This window comes from Gadus macrocephalus, chromosome 1, assembly GCF_031168955.1.
Source record: "Gadus macrocephalus chromosome 1, ASM3116895v1".
Classification (NCBI taxonomy): domain Eukaryota; kingdom Metazoa; phylum Chordata; class Actinopteri; order Gadiformes; family Gadidae; genus Gadus; species Gadus macrocephalus.
This window is the reverse complement of record NC_082382.1, coordinates 14,035,401-14,057,769: the sequence shown is the minus strand read 5'-3', so window position 1 is coordinate 14,057,769 and position 22,369 is coordinate 14,035,401. Positions and strand designations below refer to the sequence as shown.

Genomic DNA, 22,369 nt, shown 5'->3' with positions numbered 1-22,369 from the left:
CGGAGCATGAGAAGTGCGTCCGTCCACTCGTCCTCCTCATGACGGTTGTGAACGGGGGACGACACCTCCTCCAGTCCTCTTCCTTTGTTTGTGCAGTAGGTGGAAATTGGCCTGTGGGGTTTGCAGCGAGGTTCTCATGCTGCACGGCCGCTTCATTAAATAGGAAACTGTGCTCAAGGCGGGTTGGGGATCATTACCATATGTCTGCAGAACCTAGCTCCCATTCTACCCTCTAATTTCTTATACCAAAATTGGACATTTGGGTTGGTGTGTGTGTGACAACGTTCCTCCCTTTCCCTTGCCTGGCTCGCTGGATACTCGCAGTGATTCTTTTCCCATTTTTAGATGCATAATAGCAGTGCATCAACCTTTTCAGCAATAGTCCGGGGAAAATATTATGGCTGGTCTCTGCTATCTACATGGGGCGCTTCCCCTCCAGACATTAGTACATCTTGTGTTGTGGGTCTATGTTGTGTCTAGGGTGGAGATTAGGCCCTTCATCCTCTGAGGGTTAAGGATCTCTGCTACATTAGATTAGCCCTGTTTAATTAAACTCACTGTAAGAATTGCATTTATGCAAAAGAACAAATCTTTGAGGAGACATAAAAGGCGTGGGCTGTAATTAATGCAGAAAAATGTAAGACTTTTACAGTTCTGTACAAATCATGAAGAAAGTCCACTCTGGGTGTGGGAGGAGGTTTAAAAGAGATCTTTGTGTGACTACGTCTAAAGGCCATTGGCCGACATTGCCCGTCCCAGCATGCAACTCACCTCTGCATGAATACTACACTTGTCTGCTGGAGTGGGTTGAGTCCCCCCACCCCCCATTACCATTTTTTTTCTCCCAAATCCTACACAGGAGTTTGACATGAGCAGCTTGTCTTGCACACCAGTTTAGGAAAGTTGACCATGGATACAGCCGTGGTGGAGCCATGGAGAGGGTGACTGCATCTGCAATCTTTTTTTCTTATGGGATTCAGTCAGCCACACATTTTTAGGAAGACCTTGAGATATCGTTTTTCTTGTAACTTGGGGACTCGGGGTTAACATGTTTCTTTACGTTGTTCAGAAGTTGCATTTATGGATGTTTGAGTAATGAATTTACAGCAACATGACTTTAATAATCAACATGATGCTGCATGCAAAAAACATCAGGATTCCACCTGAAGGGACTTATTCAAATGTATTTAATCAGGGCAAATGTTGTATGTCCGTATCATTTTACGATTTAATCTACTTCTTGAAAACCTAATTTGTATTTGCATGCTATACCTGGGATGGTAAACTAATTAGTTTTAGATTGGATTTAATTTGTTTTGTTGAAAAAGCTTTAATACTTTTTAAATTTATTTGATTTAGTTGAGCTCAAAGCAAGTGGGGTGCCCTTGATTAGCCAATTGGGCCGTTGAGGTTTGTGATGTATGCATTTTTCGAGATGGCATATGAGAAGGACCCGAAGTTGCCGGGAGTTCATTTGATCAATCTTTCATGGAAGTCTGGGTTGGTCAGTGGGAGATTTGTCTCGGAGAGTCCACCCCCATCCTTTTAGTGTTGTACGACTCAAAATGAGGGTAGGCATCAGACCAGCCAATTTTTTTGACCTTTTGGACTATTGAGCGGTAAAACACAGGACCAGCTCAAGATGTTCATGTACTGGAAGAAGAGAGGTGCCTATGAGTTGGATGCTCTGCCACCCTCTCTAATGGAAGAGGGAATGGAGCGGTATTCCTGGTCCTCCGCCATGGATGTCTTTTATGATCTTCATGGTAAGGTGTGAAATGGGCTGGGGTGTGTTCATAAATGTGTCCCGATGATGAAGAAGCTTTTTCATTGTTTCAAAGCTGATTATATGTTATAGATAATTATATATGAGGCCGTCTTTTCTGTCACTATATTATATAATTGTATTAAGTTACAACGAGACGAGCAACCTCTGGAATAGCTAGCTACTCAAGTTAATTTCAAACATAACTTTGGGGAATTTGGATGATGCACATTATTTCTGAAGTCCAGGTTGTAATATTGGTACAGCAGGCTGTAAAGATAACCTTTTGGACACTAAATATTCCCTTTCTAGCTTTCCATTGTGTGTCGCAGCATATTTAGATATGTTTACAAATTATTACAGGTTTTTAATAGGCGTATGCTTGTACTTGTATGCATAGTATACAAGTGCTTTTGAGTACTCTAAATGGACCCTGCGTGTGTAGGGGAATACAATGTTCCTGAAAACATTGTTAAAAAATGAAAGCTGTCAGGCATCCTTACGGAAGACATCTCCCATATCTATCCTTAATCTGAGCCTGCACCAGGAATTGGGATTTCCAATTTTGCCCCCAGGATTATCACTGTATGGGATTGTATTTGTATTTAACATTTCTCAGTAAGAGAGCCCAATTCTAATCTCCATATGTCAGAACTGCTGTTTTGATGATGGATTTGTGCTTTAGAGTTGTAGTAAATATGAATAGATAGACGCTGCAGAGCACGATGTATAGGAGGGCGTAGGTAAGCAGCGGCATCATTCATTGTGGACGTTTTTACTGTTGCTACTTCCTCTTGTTGCCTCTAGTCCTGCTCAACCACCAGGCACATGTGACTTGCCAAAAAGTGGTTTAGTAATCATCACCCCACCTATTAACAAGTTAATGTTATTCAGGGTAATGTAGACCCCCCCCCCCGCCATTGCTACGGTCAATTTTTGTCATTACAAAGGAATCTATTCCATAATGGCTCCTATTTATTCATCTAAAATGGGAAGGTACTTCATACTATCAAATATAGATGAGGCATTACCTCACACTGTTATATGAAACGTTAGTGCAAGCAGATGATTCTGGTTCACATGGATCTGCTATTCTGGCTCGAGCATTTCAGCACCATCATGGAAAAGCACTCCTATTTGTTTCCACCGTCCCAGTCTTGGAACGTTGACCTGGTATGGGGAGCCCCTCACATGGGTGTGAAGAGGTGAGGAAAGTGGGAATGGGAACAGCCCCAGAGATGAAATATTTACCAGTAAAGAAGTGCCTCGCTGAACTGAGATGCCTCTTGCCTCCTCTCGGGGCTTTATGGCACGGCCCAGGAGCACGCCGGATTTATTTTCCCCCAGCTACACAGCCCCTCTTTTTATTCCATTAGCCAAAGGAAAGTGATAAGATTGAACCGTGGGGAGGAATGCTTTTTATCCTGCCCTCTGTGCCAACCGGCTTTTGGTGTTCCGGCTTTTTTTTTTTTTAGCCCTCCTGCTCCACTTAGCTGAGGGGTGGTCGCCGTTAAAGGCCGACCTGTCTGGCAGATTTGGCCCTAGAGAGGAGGAGCTCCCCAGAGTGAACAGGCTTTGATCCTCACCTTTTTTATTTTTTTTACCCTCGCTTGTAATTAAGCGCGGGCACCAACATTTTCCTTACTCTGCTGCTGCACTCAACGTCAGCTCTCCCCGGCTTAGGGCTCCTTTTCTCTTTCTCAAGCTTCAGTTTCAGCCACCGGCAGCTTAGAGGAACTCCAGAACCATGGCTCTACTCAGTCACACACCCCCATTCCTGTTTCAAGCCCGACACTCACCAGTCTCAACGCAACGACTCAAATCCATGTCTGATTATGCGGGCCCTCCACACTCAGCAACACATCCTGGATATTGGTGCCAACCTTCTTAAAGCTTATTAACTCTGAAGAGTGAATGGTCTCTTTAAGCACTCAGTAGATGCGACACCGGTATCGTGATTCTGATTCTGACATGTGAAGGGGCTTTATTTAGAATGGATTTGAACTCTTTACATCTATTCATTACTTGCTTGTAGCCTGTCAGTAAGTTCATTGTTTCTGTCACCATATTGACTCGGAAGTTGTAATCAAAATCAATAGTGCCACTATCCATTTGACCTCCATCTGGGTGAACAACAAAAATAATTATATATAGATTAGAAGAGGGTGACCCATATGACGGTGGTTCACATCATGGCCGGACTTTACAAGTTTGTTTATATGTGTCGGGCTGACTTATCTGTTGTCTGTGGCGAGGCACATTGACAAATGCAGCTCTCCTTGCCCTGTGTTGATCATTTTACTTTGATAGAGGCTTTAAGACCGCATTTGGTATCTGTTTATTAGAAACAAGGAAGCTTGCTTTAGTTGTTCGGTTTGTCACTGTGCCACTGACTTTGTCTTTTGAAGTGGGTGGATAACAAATTCATTATGTATATAAAAATGTTATATCGCACTGCTTGAAAGATGTGTTGTTGAACACTGAATCAAATGTGTGTATAACACAAAGGAACCAGGGTGCAGGTAGGATCCCTTTCTATGTTTTTGTGGCAGCAATGTATCGGTGGCGCCATTGGGGTTTATGGGGGTGAATCAGAAAACCACTGAACAGAATATGGCTAAACTAGGTTTCTACTGCCTGAATATCTTTCTTTAGCTTCAGCAAGTGCATAATCAGATTATGTGATGTCCCATACTGGGCTCTATCGATCGTGAGCGGATTGTCATCAAACCAACGTAGTCGGACCTTGAAGGAAAAGCCAGCAACATCTATCCAATTAACCTAATGTACAAGACCTGTACATTAGGACCCCTCACCATCGCAACCAGTTTCTTTCCCTTTCCAAACTTTAGTCTGCTTTGTGCATGGCTCAAATCCGTGTAGAACCTAGTTCACCACAATACTGTACATTGTACATCTTATTTTATGTTTTCTTTCGAGTAAGATCTGAAAACAGGGATTTGACTTGTCAAGCGCTACTTGATGAGTCACCAAGTGACTTGTATGCGATATTAAGGGACTACAATGGGATGTCTAAACACTGCCAACCTTATTCAAGCATAATCGTATTGTATTATTAACTAGCATCCCCTTTCCGTGTACACTATCCCTATACCGAATAGCAACATTCCAGGGTTACTAATCGGCTTGGGATTCCAGTAATGAGGGAACATACCTCTCTTTCTCTTTGTGTCTGCTACTTGAACCCACCACCCGTCTCATGAAGAATTGCATGACACACAAGGTGCTGTGAGCCCTTCTGACCAATTACTGTATGCTTGGGACATAAATGCTCTCGAAAAAAATCCACATTATGTAACACTCCCTACGTGACCTTCCTTAAACACGATCATAGTGTAATTAAGTTGGGGCCTTATCCTGCCCTACAGTTTGTTTCCCTTGCATGTGACGTGATGGGAGAAAGAATGTTCCACCTTTTTATCAGCCAACAGCAGTCCACACTATTCATCCAGCCAAAGGCAGTCCAAGCTATCCAATGAGACGACCGCAGACCAAACTATCCAATCAGCTTGTTTTTGAATCTCCCCATCTTATGAGGTTTGGGTGTCCATTTTTCTTAATTTTATGTCGAACGATTCTTACCTGCGATGGCAATGTAAACACATGTTTCATATGCTAATAAAGCCAGTAGGTTTGTGGAAGGGGGGGGGGGGTGGTGCACTGCGGGGGTAAAATAACACGAACAGGATATTTTTTTTCCCGGCCCCCACTGCCGCTGAAACCCCTGCCCTGATGTTGGCTGCGTGCTACAGATTGGATCAAGAACTCGCGTCTGTCCACCAGACCTGGCCTTATTTAGCCATGGAGGAACACGATACAGCTGTGATTCCATTGTTCAATTCAGTGTGCAGCATTCAAACATGGTTTTCTATTAAGCTTTTTTTATTAACATTACACAACGGCAATCATCATGTGGAACAGTGGAACAGCTCATTTTTTTCCTTTGAAATGCCAAACTCGCCCTTTTGGATGAAAAACAAAGGTAGCTATGTTGAGCATGTGTCCCACAGCAGGCTGCACAGGTCGCGTTGGCACGCAGCATAGCGGTCCGCCCCAGCCGGCTGGCCTTGCGTGCCCATCTGTACCGCAGTCTCCCCAGAGCTTCCTGCACGCGCCACCTCTTCCTTGGCACCCCCTGCCAGCCTGCTCTTCCCTTGAGCCATGTCATCCTCAGCCTGATCGTCTCTCACCGGCTACGTCGAGTCCCGCCAGCTTCTATTTCTCCCACACCCATCCCTCAAGTGTCGCTAGCGTGCATCTATCTCTGCTGCCCCTTGGCCGAGCTCCCTGCCAGGTTTCCTTGTCGGCGTGCCTTCCCGTCTTCCTCCCATCTGTCTATTGTCCCTTCACCGGAGCCGTTGCATAACCTTTCCTCCTGGCCTAGAGGTGCATTGTTACGTTACCGTTTTCTCAAAATTAGGGGTGGGGGGGAGAGTTGGGGGTAGGAAAAAATTAAAGCTGGTATCAATACTATGCAGATAAAAAAAGGTCACCTCTCCTCCAGGTGAGCTATCTGGGTGCACCGCTGGAGGGCCTTTGGGTGCAGCTACAGCCTTTAAGGGAATGTCCTTTACAAAGCAATTACTACTGCATCAGTGAAGCCACAATGTTTCTTGTGATGCTAGGATTGTTGATTCTGTTTCCGGCTGTCATATGAGGTTGAATCTTCTCATTTTTTGACATTCTCTATTAAAAAGATTGTAGTACAATCTTTTTTTTATACCAGTAATCCAAGCAGCCAAGCGAGAGTTACCAAAATACTAATGGTTTGTGGTGGTCTTCAATTCCATAAAGCATGGTAGAAGTGGGAAGTGAATGGATTGTGGCCCATTTGGTTGTGCTGGTTAGGTTTGTTTTAGCTTTGGCCCTGGCTACAAGTACAAACTGTAGATGACAGAGGCCGCTCATCCGTGGCAACGGATTAATTTGTGCGCACGGTAGTTGAACTGGAGATTGTTTGTGTGTTTTGGAGCACATGACGGCTTGCGGGGAATCTGTCCCTTTTTAGTTCACAGGTTCATTGTGTGGTGTCACGTGCACACTTGTGTGCAGCGTGTGTGTGCCTGTGTCGGTTTGTTTTTAGGCTTAATCAGCAGTGCTGAGTTCAGGAATTCCTGTTCATCAGGGAGAGAGCGGGAGCAAACGAGGGCAAAAGAGAGCGAGCGAGAGGGAAAGAGCAAAGGGAGAGGTGAAGAGATCAACGAAAGAAGGCTGTGTTTGAATGTTCTGCAGGAAAGAGCGGTTTTGGTATAAAACAGGATAAGTATAAAAGGAAGCTGAACCTGAAACAATGGATATGTGGACATGACGCTTGAGGGAGGTGAGGAAGACTATGGATGGGTAATGAGGAGCTACGGCTAGTGGTTACTACGTGGCTTTACGATGTTGGTCAGGAGAGTCAGGCCGGTGGTTGACAGCGAGATTGCAATGATGGGTGCTTGCTTTTTATCACCAGTCGTTTAGCCTGAGCGTGCCATTTGGGTTTCCGCTGAGTCAGGCTGAGGGAGTGACAACACAGATGCACATCTGTATTCCAAACCACAAGGCAACAGCTGCTCCTTTCCTCATCAGCGCCTGACAGGCAGACAGACAGATCACCCCTCCAGACTCTTGAGTCTTGCTACTGCTTTCAAATGTGCATATTTATTCCCCAAAAAACACACACACACAAACCAACACCCCTCTCACACACACACACACCCTCTGACGCCTCGCTCTCTCGCGCTCTCTCCGATTTCCGTTGGGGTAAATATGGATGTGTATGTGTCCACGCATTTCTATAAAAGCTGGAGGCTCCCTTCTGCTGCCAGCAGCTAGAGCTCTTGCGAGGACCCTGGGACCGATGTGTCTCTTCTACAGAAGCTACAGCTTATAGAAGCCTGACCCAAGTCTGGCTGTATGCGTGTGGGAGTGCTGTGGTGGAGGGCTGCTGCATGCTTTCTTCCTGCCATTTGAACCAGGTCAGAGTGGAAGGCTTGACCCAAGACAGTTTTAGGCAACAAAGCCCTGCCCCCCTGTCGGAGGGGGTTTCGGGCGGGCCCCGCATCGGGCACCAATTACGCTGATTGTCGTCCTCCCCTTTGACCCTTGGGGTGTAGCTTTAGCGGTTGACTCGAAGGTGACTCGTTCTGCTACCAGGCCAGCAAAAGCTGCAGCTCTTGCTCTGCGTGACCTAGCTCTGACTGTGGACCAGGGCATTGTTTGTTTATGTTTTAAAGGACGCTGGCCATGAACGCTTGCTGAAGACTGGCCTCTGGTGTTCACTTGTTCCTTCAGATCCGGACTGTAACACTTTGGCTTGTTGATGTGGTGATGTCTTAAATCCATACGATGACACACTCCTAGCAACAAAGTTTGACTTGTGTTTATATAAAACAGGAAGTTTTTTTTGTATTTCTCACTTAATAAGTTGGTCTTAAATCGCGTCCTTTTAAGTGTCCTTGAGTTTGAAATGCGCTACATAAATATAATTTATTATTATTAATCAATCCCCTTTGCGGCAGTATTTACAAATTAGTTTTTGTCACAGGGTTAACCTCACTCATAAAAGGCTGTCATTGTCTTCATATGTCCAGTGTTGAGTCTGGCCTGGTCTGATGCCTACCCGTCCCCTGACTATACTCTCCAAGATTAAGTCAAACGTCTCTTCTTCTTTCCAGACGAGAAGCCCCTGCAGGAGGAGGACTGGGTGGTCTGCCAGAACCCCGAGTGCCCGGAACGCCGCAGGGCCTCCAAGGTAGTGTGTGTGTGTGTGTGTGTGTGTGTGTGTGTGTGTGTGTGTGTGTGTGTGTGTGTGTGTGTGTGTGTGTGTGTGTGTGTGTGTGTGTGTGTGTGTGTGTGTGTGTGTGTGTGTGTGTTATTTTTAGGTGTCAAAAGGGTGTGTGTTGCTCCCTGCCCACTAGACTGTGAAATGAATTATTCCTTTGAAGCTGCTGGATTGGTAAACGGGAGTCTGGCCAAGAGAGAGGGAGAGAAAGGGATTTGAGGATAGCGTTCCCTGCCGACTGACTCAACCTTCTCTCGATTTGGCTCTGTTTAAGTGAAGTTAGCTTTTTCTAAGTTTGGTCTATATGTAGAACGACCTCATGACCTAGGGGTATAGAGGGTACTCCCTCAACCCTCCAATACAGCCAACGTGTGTAATGGAGACGAGGAAGAGGAGAGAGACAGAAGCGAGTTACCGAGCTGGACGGTTGCTCCTACGACAGCAAGAGGGCTAGGACTTATAAATAGAGAACAATAAAGTCCAGCAGGAAGTGGGGGAGCGCTTAAGGACTTACCTGCTCCCCTATCTGCCATCTCTTCCACCATTGCCTCAGAGAATTGCGTGCAGTAGCCCCCCCTTCCCCCAACCCCCCCCCAATACAAAAACAATCTCGTCGTTTCTATTTTTCTTTCAACAAACGGCTCTAATAAAGGGCCTCTGGCTTTCTTGAAGTGTGTCTTTCTGTCTGTCTGTCTGTATGTCTGTCTGTCACATCGGGCAGCCACAAATAGGGACAAATAGTGTGTGACACCGTGCGTCCCCTCTGGCTGGGGTGAGGGGCCGATGTTATGTAATAGGACTACGAGGGACAGACCGACGTACGGGGGATGAGTTGGACAGACTGACGACAGAGGACAGCTCATCCCACTTGACGGAGCGAAAAGAGTGGAGCAAGTCTGACCAACAACTAAACACTAACATTACAGTGAACTCCTATTAATCAGAAAAGGTGACTCATGTTGTGAGTCGCTGTTAGTCAACGTAATCGGCTGATCATGACGGCCTTCTGAGAGCAACACGGGATTGGAAGGTTTCCACCGAGGTGTAACTGTTTACCATATTGAGTCGTGTTGTTGATCCTGGTTATGGATTTGTTGGACACAGGCCTCTCTTTGGTCCCGTCTCATCTCTGGGAAGCAGGCAGACTGGTTTTTGTATCTCATCTTAAACAGCAGAGGGCAATGTCACAACAATGTGTTCAGGTTATGTGTTCAGTCTCTCGCTCTCTCTTGTTCGTTCTCTCTCTCTCCTCTTACTATCTTAATGCTACTGAGAGCCATAAACAGATCCAAACATATTGAGAACATAAATGTACCATTTGACCGTGAATTGAAGCATGCTCAGATGTCTGTCTTTCTCTTTCTCTTTCTCTCACTCACTCACTCACTCACTGTGGCATCAAAGGATTTTTTTTTTTTTTACTTTGAACAAAAAAACACTTAAAGCTTTTAGCAGTGATTTTAAGAGTACTGAAAGTGTATATATATTTTAAGTCCAATCTCTTTGAAGAGGGGCCTGTTTGGCAACAAGACACAGAGCAGATCCAAACAGTACGGGACGGGAGGGCTTCTCTGCGTTCCCCTGTTCTGGGGCTCTCTCCCTCCCCGCTGCCGTTTTCCTGTTAAATCCAGTTTGGTCCCGAGGCAGGGCTTCGTTATTGGGCTCGGTGCCGCATAGCCACGAGACTCCCCACGGAGCCCCATCTCCTCCAGTCACACCTGGGCTGAGGAGACCTAGCCTTTTTGTGTGCGTGCGGGTTGCGCTGAGTTCATCTGAAAGCTATTCAATCACACCAGGTGTCCCGCCACACACACACACACACACACACACACACACACACACACACACACACACACACACACACACACACACACACACACACACACTCCTTCCATGTTGTCACCACCTGACACAGATCCCGCTAGCTTTGATGGCGCAGCTCCACAGCCGAAGGGGAGCTTAGCATTGTCTCTCTCCTTCCTGCTGTGGTTGGTGCAGTTCAGAGAGTGGCTCATGCCGGGCTTGGCAGGTGGCTATCGGGATGGGGGGGACGGGGGCTATGTCAGAGGTGTTTGATCAGGTACCTGTGGACCAGTGGAGGACCAGACTCTATTTGTTAGATTTGAGCTCAAAAGTGGCCTAAGCTTGCTCCTGTTGCCCCTTCATCCCCCGATCGCCCGTTCCTAACCTCCTCCCTTTCCCTCCCTCCCTCAGTTTCTTTGAGCCTTCTATAGGACAGGACCAGACAAGAGTCTTGAAGGTGTGGGTTCCCGTGGCAACCAGGCCCCTCCCAGTGCTAAACAGCTGGCGGCAGAGAAAAGAGAGCGAGAGAGAGAGGTGGGGGGGGGGTGGAAGAGAGTGAGAAACTGTGAGACGTTTTTCTTGACGTGAAAAAGAATGAGGCGGTTTCATTAGCATGTCTCCCCACCCAGGATCTATTTCTGTCCGTCCCAATCTTCCTCAGTCACACTCTCAACCCAACCCCTTAAAAAAAAAGAAGTGTATTCTTGAGGTTTCATCTGTTGTTTCTGTTTTCGCTCGGTTTTAATCCTGAAATCATGATGAGTAACACTGAGAGGAAGCCAACATTATTTAAACCAGAACAAGGCTTGCTCATGGCGAGCAGACTTGCCCAATCCAGGAGAGTTGTGTCATATTGTTCATACCGTTGTAAATGATGAGTTGAATTCCTGAACTTTCTAATTTTGGACGGGAATGGGAACTGTGTGTACGTATTTCCAAACGGGGAGAAATACTTAATTGATACGGCCTCTCACACTTGCTCCTCTCAGCTGAACTCTATTGAAGTCTTTATCTGTAGGTTCTCCCCCTAACCTGTGTGGACGTCTGACGTACCCAGAGACATGAAGTTGGCGTGTTGAGACATATTGGCAGACACTTTCAGTCACGTTATGATAAACTCTACCTGCGTAGGAAGTGATGTCATGAGGTGTCATGGGCAAATATCTCATCTCTATAGGTTTTCTAATCCGACAACAATCAATCATTTTTTGCTAATAAGACGAGATTTGGGTGTATTGTATGCAATGTCGAATGCATAATACCGTGTTAGAACATGCTATTAGAGAGGCTGTCTTCATTGTTCTGGTCGTTCTTGGAGGCGTTCTGGAAAATGCTGATATGAAATTTACTAAGATTAGATTTTGGTACCTAAAACCACACCACTGTTTTAATGAACCTTAGGAAAAGATTAATGTGGAACATTTTTGTAGAAACTCTATGGTCACACCATACAATGGGCCACTAGTACACATAAAAGGTGGTCTTGTAATATTTCCACCACATCCAGTGTTTAATTTGGAGTCAGAACTTGGATTAAATGCTCTTGGCCGTTATTAGTCTTTCCCACTAACTCCACATGTTACTTACTATTTTCTTTTTTTTATTTTGTTTTTCGTATAGACGTTTTATTCTGTCGCCAATACTTTGTTTAAAAGCTAAATCATCCAGTCATATGTGTATGCAAGCTTACGTAAGACTCCTGTTTAATATTAGGCTTGGTAATTCATTACGATTAAACTTTAGGGTTTTTAAAGCAGGGTTGCATAAGAGTTGCAATACAGGGCTATTTCTTATTTTAATAGCTCACTGTATAGGGCAAATGCCATGTATCCCGCTCTACCCGTGTTAAGCTTTTACATGTAATGGTTAATATGAAGCTGTCAACCTTGGCTGCATGTCCTTCAGCCACTAGCCTGGTTTTAAATGGTAGTTGGACTTCAGTCTTCAGTGTTTCTTCATTCTTCCAAACACTGTGCACTCCAACAGCAGGCCACAACAGGCTTTCAGCCCTCTCTCGTGCACACGTCTACACACACTGTCACTCGCAGGGAACCAATCAGAATGGCCCTTAAACACTGCTGTACTTTTCCAGTCCTTGGTGAAGGGATGGTCCTGAAATGTTCCAAAATAACTAGTCTGGGGAGAGAGTTTCATGACTTGCGTACATTCTTTAAGGATGAAACAATATTCTTTTTATAGAACTGTGTGCTATTCTTCTAAAAATAGGAAACTTTTGAGAGTTTACCTATTTTAGTTATGGTGTCCACTGTCCTCATATACCTTGATTGGACTATTCCAATATTCTCTATATAACTGGAACTTCCATGCGGTCACAACAAGTGTAAGTCAGGAGAACAGTTAACAAAGGGATGGCCAAAAACATTTGAAACAATACACGGGGGAACCTCTGGAATGCATGCCCATCCTTACTGGTGTTTTTAGAATGTAAAAAAAAAGCAGAATGTGCATTTGTTGATGTGCAACAATCCAAAGAATGTCTTGCCAGGGGGGAGTAGGAAGTAGAAACATTGACAAGGGGGTCCTAGTGACGCCATCTCGAGCCCCTCATCCCTCAGGAGCAACCATGACAGGAAGCAGCATAGCGACAGAAGGGTCCATAACAGGAAGACGCCACCTGACTGGCAGGTCTGGTGGAAAGGTCTTGGTCAGGGGCCAACCGATATTGCAAAGGCTAAAGAGGTGACCCCACCACCACCGTCACCGATGATGGGCTGAGAAAACATCCCCAAGTCCCTCGCATGCGAAGCACCACTCCATGGCAAAGCCCACTAATTGTCGGTTTGCCTTTTCCTCAAGTGTGTAAACAACTGCTGCCTAATGAAGTGTTGTTAGACTGGCAATCGGCGCGGCTTAGTTAGAGGCGACGCTAGGGAAGAAATCTGCAATTGTAAAGCGTGTCATTATCGTGACGGGATGAGTAAGGGTTTCCACCGAAAAACGGTCGTGGCCCAAGAGGGACCGCAACGTCAGGGTGACGAGACCCAACCACATTTGTGATTTATTAAAGGCCCACTATGCAACTTTTTTAGCCAAAATTACATTAATTATGCTGGTTGAGAGTTCTTCTGATGGTTCTGCAACCATTTCTGGGTCGTTTGGTGGGTGTGTCATTGCCCCATGTCACCTCTCCAAGGAAAAAGCGCATATGCAACTTGCTCTGTTCGGACCGACACAATCCGGATGTGACGCAGCGGAAGTATCCAATCGCGCCTCGAAAATGTAGTCAGATTGTAGTTTCGAAAATGCTTTACGGCACAGACACACACCCAAACATGGCACCGGCTAGATATAAACAGCCAGTTACGAGGCAATTGTTGCATTCATCGTGGATCAATCGACTGATAAGGGACCCAAGAGGAGACTGTCGGTGGAACAAAAGAAGAATGGACCAGAAAAGAGATCAGACACGAGTGAAAGGGGAACTATTCAACTTTTTTGGCTTGATTTACCTTAATATAACAGGCTAAGAGTCATTGCGATGGTTCTATTATACATTTTTGTTCGATTGTTCGTTGTTTCGACTCCCCCTTGCGCATCTTGGCGGAGAAAAGGAATATGTTTCTGCCGGCGACCCGCCGCCCACTCTCGCGGGAGTCTCGGGTCTCGCGAAGTAACGAATTGCTTTACGGCACAGACCCCAAACACGGAACCGGCTCGATATAAACATAAGTAACTAAGGGATTGTTACATTCATTATAGATCAGCCGACTAAAAAGAGACAGAGAAACCCAATGTCGGAGGAACAGAAGAAGAGAAAAGGGAGACTGACAGAGAGGCCAGACACGAGTAAACGTTGGGCAAGCTTTTCAGGAATAGCGTGAACTGAAAGAAAAAGAAGACTGCAAATCAGACGCCGACTTGGCCGTGTTGCTTTTGAAATTGAAAGTACCCTTGGGTGAACTTTGTCTTCGTGGTATTCTTAATGTTGATAGTCACTGTACAAATGTGTTTGCTCAACCATTTTGTTGTGAGCCATGTAAAAATTGTTTTCTCGACCGTTTTGTTGTGAGCCCTGTATGTTTCTGGCTTGCTTGGTTGCAATCATATAAACACCTTTGTTTCCATGGGTGTTTTGCTGTTCGTCTGTCTCGTCCCCCAGATACAGACTGAATCCAGGTTTATTTAGATTATTATGTTGGCCAACACTCTTACACTGATTGTTCTGTTCAACCTAAGATAAAACAATTATAATCTAGGATATAAATTCTCCCCGTCAACTATAAAAAAGGATGGATTTATGTTTATTGCAATACAAATGCACCATTTTAAAAATGTATAACCTTGCCTACACTTTATGAACATCTACTTCGGACATGGCTCCACGCATTCGCCGGCTACTTTGAAAACAAATGCACATGGCTCGTGTAGAAGTGCATGGGGAAGGGTCGTCAACTAGTTGTTACGACAGTGTTGTGAAATATCTACTACGAAGCTGTAGGGGGTGCTGTGTAGAGAAATGTGCGTGCCAAAACCAAGAAAACAGCGAAGAAATGCCCGAAGTTGCATAGTGGACCTTTAACTCCATTCTGCTTTAAATTCCCCCTTCCTTTGCATCATCAGCTTAAAACCATTGAACCGCCTTTCCTTTCTTTTGGTTACTTTTATATAATGCTTTTGTACTTTCTGTCTCTTTCATGTTCTTCTTTTCCATTATCCCCTAGTTCTTTTCGACTCATCCTCTTTGGAAGACATGGGGTAAATAGTTCTGTCTTTATTTGAACTCCGGGGGTCACATGAAGGGTACTGCCAAGGTTGTGCATCAAGGATAATGAGACTGGCGCAATGCCCACATCTCAGCCTCCCAACCATGGTAGTGTGGCACAGGGTTAACCCTTTTTTAAACACCTTGGCCTGATTAAGGATACGAGCAAACATGTGATTAAGGATACGAGCAAACACGCACATGTGCACGCACACAAACAAAACTACACGTGTACCCCAGTCTGTGTTTCTCTGAGTAGTTCAGAATTGGCTAGCTAATTGTGAAGGATTTAAACATGGCTCATCTGCGCTTAGGTCCAATGACAAAAGAGCAAAGGCCTCTTGGTGTGTGTGTGTGTGTGTGTGTGTGTGTGTGTGTGTGTGTGTGTGTGTGTGTGTGTGTGTGTGTGTGTGTGTGTGTGTGTGTGTGTGTGTGTGTGCGACAATGGCAAAATATTGAACACAGACACGGGCACCCTACAAATGATGCCAACCATAACAAAAACAATATGAAGTCCAATGCAATGTATTGGCCATCGGACGTGAGACAGTATTGATTGTGTGGATTGGGTCCCACTGTGATGATGACGATTCATTAGGGCAGTTTAGTTCTCACGCCGTTCCTTGTCTATTTCTTATTTTTGAACTAAATGGCGACATCAGAGTTACATCATTCAGAGTCAGCACATTTCGTGAACCCCCCCCGCCCGTCCCCACTGTGACCTTACTCCACGACAGGTTAGGGTTTTAAAGGGCCAGCGTACACCACAAACGACAACAAAGCCTTATGATTAGGGGGGTAAAAAGCCTTGCATCAGATGGCTATACACAAAGAGGATCAAGTGAAGTAGAAACAAGTCAAAAGACAGGACAACAAAACAATAATGCAAACAGACACCCGACGAGACTTGTAATTTCCCACCTAGAAGTTGGCGGCGTGGTGCATCTGTGATGAATCCACGTGAGTCAGCCCAGGATACGGGCGTTGCTGCGGGGGTGTGATCGAAGGAGAAAGGCGTGGTAGACCAGGTCTGTTTTGTAGGAACAGTGTACTCTAACCCTCGCCTGTGGGAGCAGCACAGACTTTCACCGCACTCCCTCTCTCGCGTCTGATTAACGGTAGTCCCAACGGGAACGTCGCTCCGCTGTGGGAACTTTCAGAAAGAAGAGGTTCCGTCCGCCGCACGCGCTCCGCTTATCCCGACTCGCTATCGACTCTCCCGGCACGTGCTCGGAAAGAGGAGGCTGCGTCTGTTTTCTTTAGGATTGGGATCTAAACCCTGTGACATCTGCCAGTTTTTTGGACCTTCGGGATCTAGCCGTCAAAAGCTGTCAGTGAAAGTGGGAAGGATTCTGCATTCGGGATTGGTGGTAGGTGAACACTTAAACCGTACTGATTTCCGGCGACAAGACTGTTGGATTGTTTGAGTGCTTCAAAGTTGGGACTAGAATAAAGGTGTGTGTGTGTGTGTGTGTGTGTGTGTGTGTGTGTGTGTGTGTGTGTGTGTGTGTGTGTGTGTGTGTGTGTGTGTGTGTGTGTGTGTGTGTGTGTGTGTGTGTGTGTGTGTGTCACACATGTCCATTTTCTAAAATAAGCATTCAAGCCTTCGTCGGTTAGTTTACAGTAGGTTTTCCCTGGTACTGGTGAAAATATATCGGTTTTACGGCAATATTCGGGGACCGATCGCTTTATGTTTAAGCCATTTGGGAGTTAAGATTCCCCCCCCCCCCTCTCACTATATAACACACTGCTGAGCTTTCCCACTGATTGCCATTGAGGAAGATGTGTTGCTGCACAACACAGCGCTGTGTGCCTGTGTAACCCGGCAGCCAGACCGACCGTTGCTGGACTGTTTAGGTCTGTTTTTTCCCCAAGTGTCTGCGTATTTCGCATCTGCTACTTATATCAACAACCCGGGGGCTCTCCCGCCACGGCCCCTCCCGCCTCTCCTCTCTCTCTCCCCCCCCCCCCACATCAAGACTTTTAAATCATCCGTTTCCAGCGTCCACAGCGAGGGGAAACAGCTTGTGTCTCACTTATGAGGTCTGCGAAAGAGAGGCTCTCTCTCTTGCCACCCTTTTCTTTTTAGTTTTTCTGTTCTCTAGGTTGTGTTATTTTCTCTCTGAAGGGGGGGGGGATGGGGAGGGTGGCGTGTCTGCTACGTCAAACGGCCGCTCCGTCTCTTTCCTTCTCCTCCTGCCTTGCAGCTATGGATAGGAACGGCTGGGTTGCGTCACAGTCCAGCCCATGGTTGCATCACACACAAACACACACACTCTCTCACACACACACACACACACACACAGGGCAGATCATAAAGTACACTTGACTTTGTCAGAGCAGAGTGAGAGCAGAGCCGCGGGCCCGGTGAGTTTGCTGCGTATTATGGTTTGTTTTTAGGTGTTTTTGCCAACAAAACAACGTGATTTGGGTGTTTTGAGGATCCTTTTGTTGCTTGAAATATCTTCTCTTGTGTTTCTTCCGTCCTGTGATCGAGCCGGCCGGTGTCTCTAAACATTAGAGGTCTCTCGGTGTGAGTGAGTGCTCGCCGTTTCCCGTGTTTGATCCGTTGTTTATGGTGGGCGGAGCTTCAGCTGGAATCTAATTAGACTCGTTTAGTGTTTAGTTTAAAAACAAAAGTTTTTTTTTGGTTTCAAACCTGACGCTTCTGTGTCTTTAAAGACAATGTGTTCTGTGTTTTAAGTTCTTGTTTCTTGAACAACGACATTTGCCTACTTTCAGACCTTTCTGTATTTGTGCGTGATTTGTTGGAAAAACTTATTTTCTGTGTGTAGAAACATACTTTTCGTTGGAATCCATCGCCTTAGAAATTAGTATTTTCCTGTGAGTGTTTCTGAAGTGCAGGTTGGACAGTTTGTGGTAGTCAGTGGAATAAACCGCGGAAAGAACTCTTACCCTAACCCTGACCAGCCCTTGTCTAACAAACAGAAAGACAAACACACGTCACAGCTACTTAATTGTCTCTCAGAATGTCGATTCCACTGGAATCTTTGCAGATTCCCCAATAGCACTTGCTCTGGTAAGAGGGAAATGAAGCGGATGTATGTCTGCGAACCCCGACTACGAATGTCTGAATGTGGAAGTAATGTTTTATTCTCATGATGATGATGATGATGATGATTAGGAGGCAGGCTTGTGTAATCTGGGAAGAAATAATGACTCTTGCTCAACAACCTGTCAATGTTTAGGGAGTGGGTGGTGAAATATAGTGCGTGACAATTTATCGGCATACTCATTCGGGGAAAAAAGGATGACATATTCTGATCAGTTATTTATTTTTTAAGGATGCAGCTCATAAAGCCCAACTCTGTGGATTTGGTTAATATTTATTGTAAACAAGCTTCTGCTTGGACACATGTCACACACCATCCAAAACACCAATGAACCTTCTGTGACCCACCTCCATGATGTCATCACCTGCGGGGCATCGCGTGCGATGACGTCATAGCCACATCAATCTGGCCCGCATTACTCTCATTAAACAGATCGTCCCGCCGGCATGGGACTTCCTGTTGAACCGGCGGCGCACATGTTCAAGAAAAACAAAAGCGAACACACACACACACACACACACACACACACACACACACACACACACACACACACACACACACACACACACACACACACACACACACACACACACACACACACACACACACACTTTCACCCTGAGACACACTTGCACACCTTGCTCTTGTGGTGACAGGGTAAGATGCAACAAGTGCCTCTGTTTGAGTGGATCCATATGTGTTGAAAGAGTGAGGGAGGTGGGGGGAGGGGGGGGGGGGCAAGGGAGGCCTAGGGGAGAATCAGCTAGTTAATACAAGGCAGGCAGCGCTGTTGCACACAGAGCCAGCAGTAAAAGAAAAAAAGCCCAGGCTCTGGCACCCTCATCTACACCTTCCCCCTCCCCACCCTCCCCACTCCCCCCATCCAGCAGAGCGGATGGCAGCAGAAGAAAGGGTGCAGCTGGCAGAGGAGGTTCAGTCTAAACCCCCTCACCCAACCCCCAGCCCAGCACTCCACGCCCGCCGCACGGTCTTCATTTATTGGAGGATAAATCTGAGCCGGGGCCCCGGCCACGACCACAACCCCCCCCCCCCCCCCCCCCCAGCTTCCCTTTGATGTTGCGCTGTGTGCTTGCCGTCCCACACAGGCCCCCTGCTAATGGCAACTCTGTCATGGGGAGGGTTAAAAGGACGTCTCGTCCGGCCGGCCGGCCGGCGGAGGGGCCGGGACACACTCACCCGGCCCCCGGAGGTCGTTGAACGTTGCTTACAGAACGAGCAGCGCTCTCTGACCCTGACGGGGAGGAGCACGAAGCGCGCTCAGAAATATCTGAAAAGGGCGAACTTGGGAAAGTATATCTTTCTTGGCTGCTGCTGGGGATCTCAGCAGCGCCGCAGCTGCTGCTGCTCAGACCGCGAGTGTCTGCCGGGCGCACCATAGATGTTCCTCTAAGCGCGCGTGTGTGTGCGTGTGCGTGCGTGTGCGTGTGTGTGTGTGTGTGTGTGTGTGTGTGTGTGTGTGTGTGTGTGTGTGTGTGTGTGTGTGTGTGTGTGTGTGTGTGTGTGTGTGTGTGTGTGTGTGTGTGTGTGTGTGTGTGTGTGTGTGTGTGTCGTGGAAACAAAAGCATTGGGATTAACCCAACTCCATCGGAGGAAAGCAGATGGTCCCGCTTTTATTTATTTTCCGGAAGCTTCTCAACGGTGGTCGTCTTTGAGCGATCTCTCTTTCTCTCTCGCCGTCTCCCTCGAGCGTGTGCGTGACCACACCGGCGTGTTTACGTTTTGAAAGGTCAGGATTCGTCTTTGCACTTAGCAGTGAAAAGGAGAGGGTGGCTCCCGCCGTGCGCAGACTATGATGTGTACCTGACACCTGGGTGTCTTCCCCAGATCTTTGGCACTTAGTCACACAGCCCCATTCTTGTCTGGTGCGGGGCGTGTTTGGTGAGCTCACAACAATCACACTATTTGTACAAGACCGTGCATGACTATACGCTGTCACGCCGACCGCTTCAGACCGTTTCAGAGGCAGTGCTTTTTTCTCTCTCGCTGCTGAAGCGTAAAGACTGGGATGAAAGGATCACAATATTCAAGTTGAAGTAAATTTTTATTTCAGGTTCTGTTCATTTGGGTTTCCTATAAAATAAAATATATGATAGCAAAGGATTATAATCATGTAAATGTATTAATAGCATTTATGAATTTTATGATGTCAAGTAACATGGGAATGACTGTGCTTAAGTGAATTGATGACAGGTTAAGCAGAAAGAGAGGGGCTCAGAGGCTTCTGGCTAGAGGCCAAGCGCTATCCTTCTGGCTAGAGGCCAAGCGCTATCCTTCTGGCAAGAGGTCAAGAGCTATCATTTCTGCTGGAGGCCAGTCCGAGAGCTATCCATTTAGCTTGAGGCCGAGAGCTATCCATTTAGCTTGAGGCCGAGAGCTATCCATTTAGCTGAGGCCGAGAGCTATCCATTTAGCTGAGGCCGAGAGCTATCCTTCTTCCTGCTGAGAGCTTTCAGAGAGAAAAGGGCAAAACTAGAAACTGGTGAAAGGGTGAGAACCAGCCTTTTTAAAAATGCACCTGTAGCTACTAGGAGACAATTTATGGGCAAAGATGAGTGGATGCAATCCACTCATCCAATCCCTATGGGCAAAGATGAGTGGATGCAATCCCTTACCACCGCCAAGCAGGTCTTCAGTGATGATACACATGGCCCTTATTTGTTGCAGGCCTTCTTCTGGGAAGGGATTAGTGTTCGGGGCCCCTGACTAATACGACCGACGGAGCCGCTTGACACCAGAGTCTTGGCAAAGAGGACAAAGGAATGGACAACGCTTCTCGTGCGATGCGGAATAAGCGACTATATGGTGCCCTCCCAGAGCTGCATTGGGCACGTAGCTGTTGGTGTTATGAGTTGTTGAGGTTCAAGTGGGCTTTGATTTGATCTTTTTTGTGTTGACCAATGCCATGCAAGGGACATAATGGAGCTGATATACCTGCTGCTGTGGACGCAGCTTCAAAGGAGTGCTGGGAGGGAGGGCAGACGGTGCATTGTGTGTGTGGTGTTGGTCGCAGTGTGAAAGCCAGGTGGTTTCATGTGTCAAATCAACAAAGACTGAGGTATGAGAAGGGTTCAGCTTGATGTTTTTAGTTGAGCGATACTATAAGACATTGTAGACCCGCTCTGTGTTGTTTAATGACAAGGGAAAGACTCCCAACTAATTCAAAAGTCCACCATTTCCGTCAGGTTTGAGGCACTATCGGAATGCTTCAACCATCCCTTTTGGGGCCTCATTTAAGACCCTTGTTGAATATACAAAGAGGGAAATATTAACCCCCCAAAGTCTGTCTGTTGCATGCTGATGAGAAGCTGACAATAGGCTAGCTAAAGCATGAACAAGGCCGACCAACGTAGCCCTAATGCTCACGTGTGGAGTGTTGTTCGCTGCTAAGCTTTCATTTCAGCCCATGCAACAAGATTTGAAGGATTTAAATGTATTGATAACATCTTTGACGTTGAGTCCTTGGATTCTAAATGCTTGAATAGAAATGAGGTGCTGCTATTTGTAGAAAGTTGGTATAAAAAGTGGGATGTTGGGTCTGCAGCAGATAGATGACTTGTGCTTATACTCTAATGAACCTACTTGTTAGACGGCTGCCATCAGGCAAGATGAGCCCCTGAAACACACACACACACACACACACACACCCCTCTTGTTCTGCCCACCACAGTTATACATCTGAAATCGAATATGGTACAATTGTCGACATCCACGCAACAGTTGAACCCCATACCAACAGATATGTTGTGTGTGTGTCGGGATGCATGTGAGCCCAGCGCTGGAACAAGAGCCCACTCAGCAGGTGCTACGTGGCGTGGGTTGGCCCCAACAAGAGACGCTGGGGGGGTTGAAAGGGGTGTGTGTGTGTGTGTGTGTGTGTGCCAGCCACAGCTGTCCAAGGAGCAGCCAATGGGATTCATAAAAGGGGTGCTTGTATGTGTATGTATATATGTGTATGTATGTGTATTTATGTGGGTGCAGTGTTTCAGCTGCAGTCAGTCCACACACATACCCCACACACACACCCGGAGCTCCCCCACTCGTCACACCACCACTATTCAGACGGATTAGAAAGCAGTGTCCAGCAGGTGGAGTGAGGTTTTGGCGATTAAATAGTGTTGACTGTTGGTAAAGGGGGTGGGGGGGACAGTGGGTGAGTGGGAGTGGTTGGTGAGGCGTTGGGGTTCAGGAGGACCTTC

The 22,369-nt window shown here is 46.5% G+C and overlaps 1 protein-coding gene across 1 annotated transcript in view; it reads left to right on the top strand.

Moving 5' to 3' along the window:
• Positions 1-22,369, top strand: part of plekhg5b (pleckstrin homology domain containing, family G (with RhoGef domain) member 5b) — a 50,386-nt gene that overhangs the window by 4,375 nt on the left and 23,642 nt on the right. Inside the window, 1 exon segment of the mRNA XM_060047507.1 lies at positions 8,446-8,522. Coding sequence (XP_059903490.1) covers positions 8,446-8,522 — 77 coding nt within the window.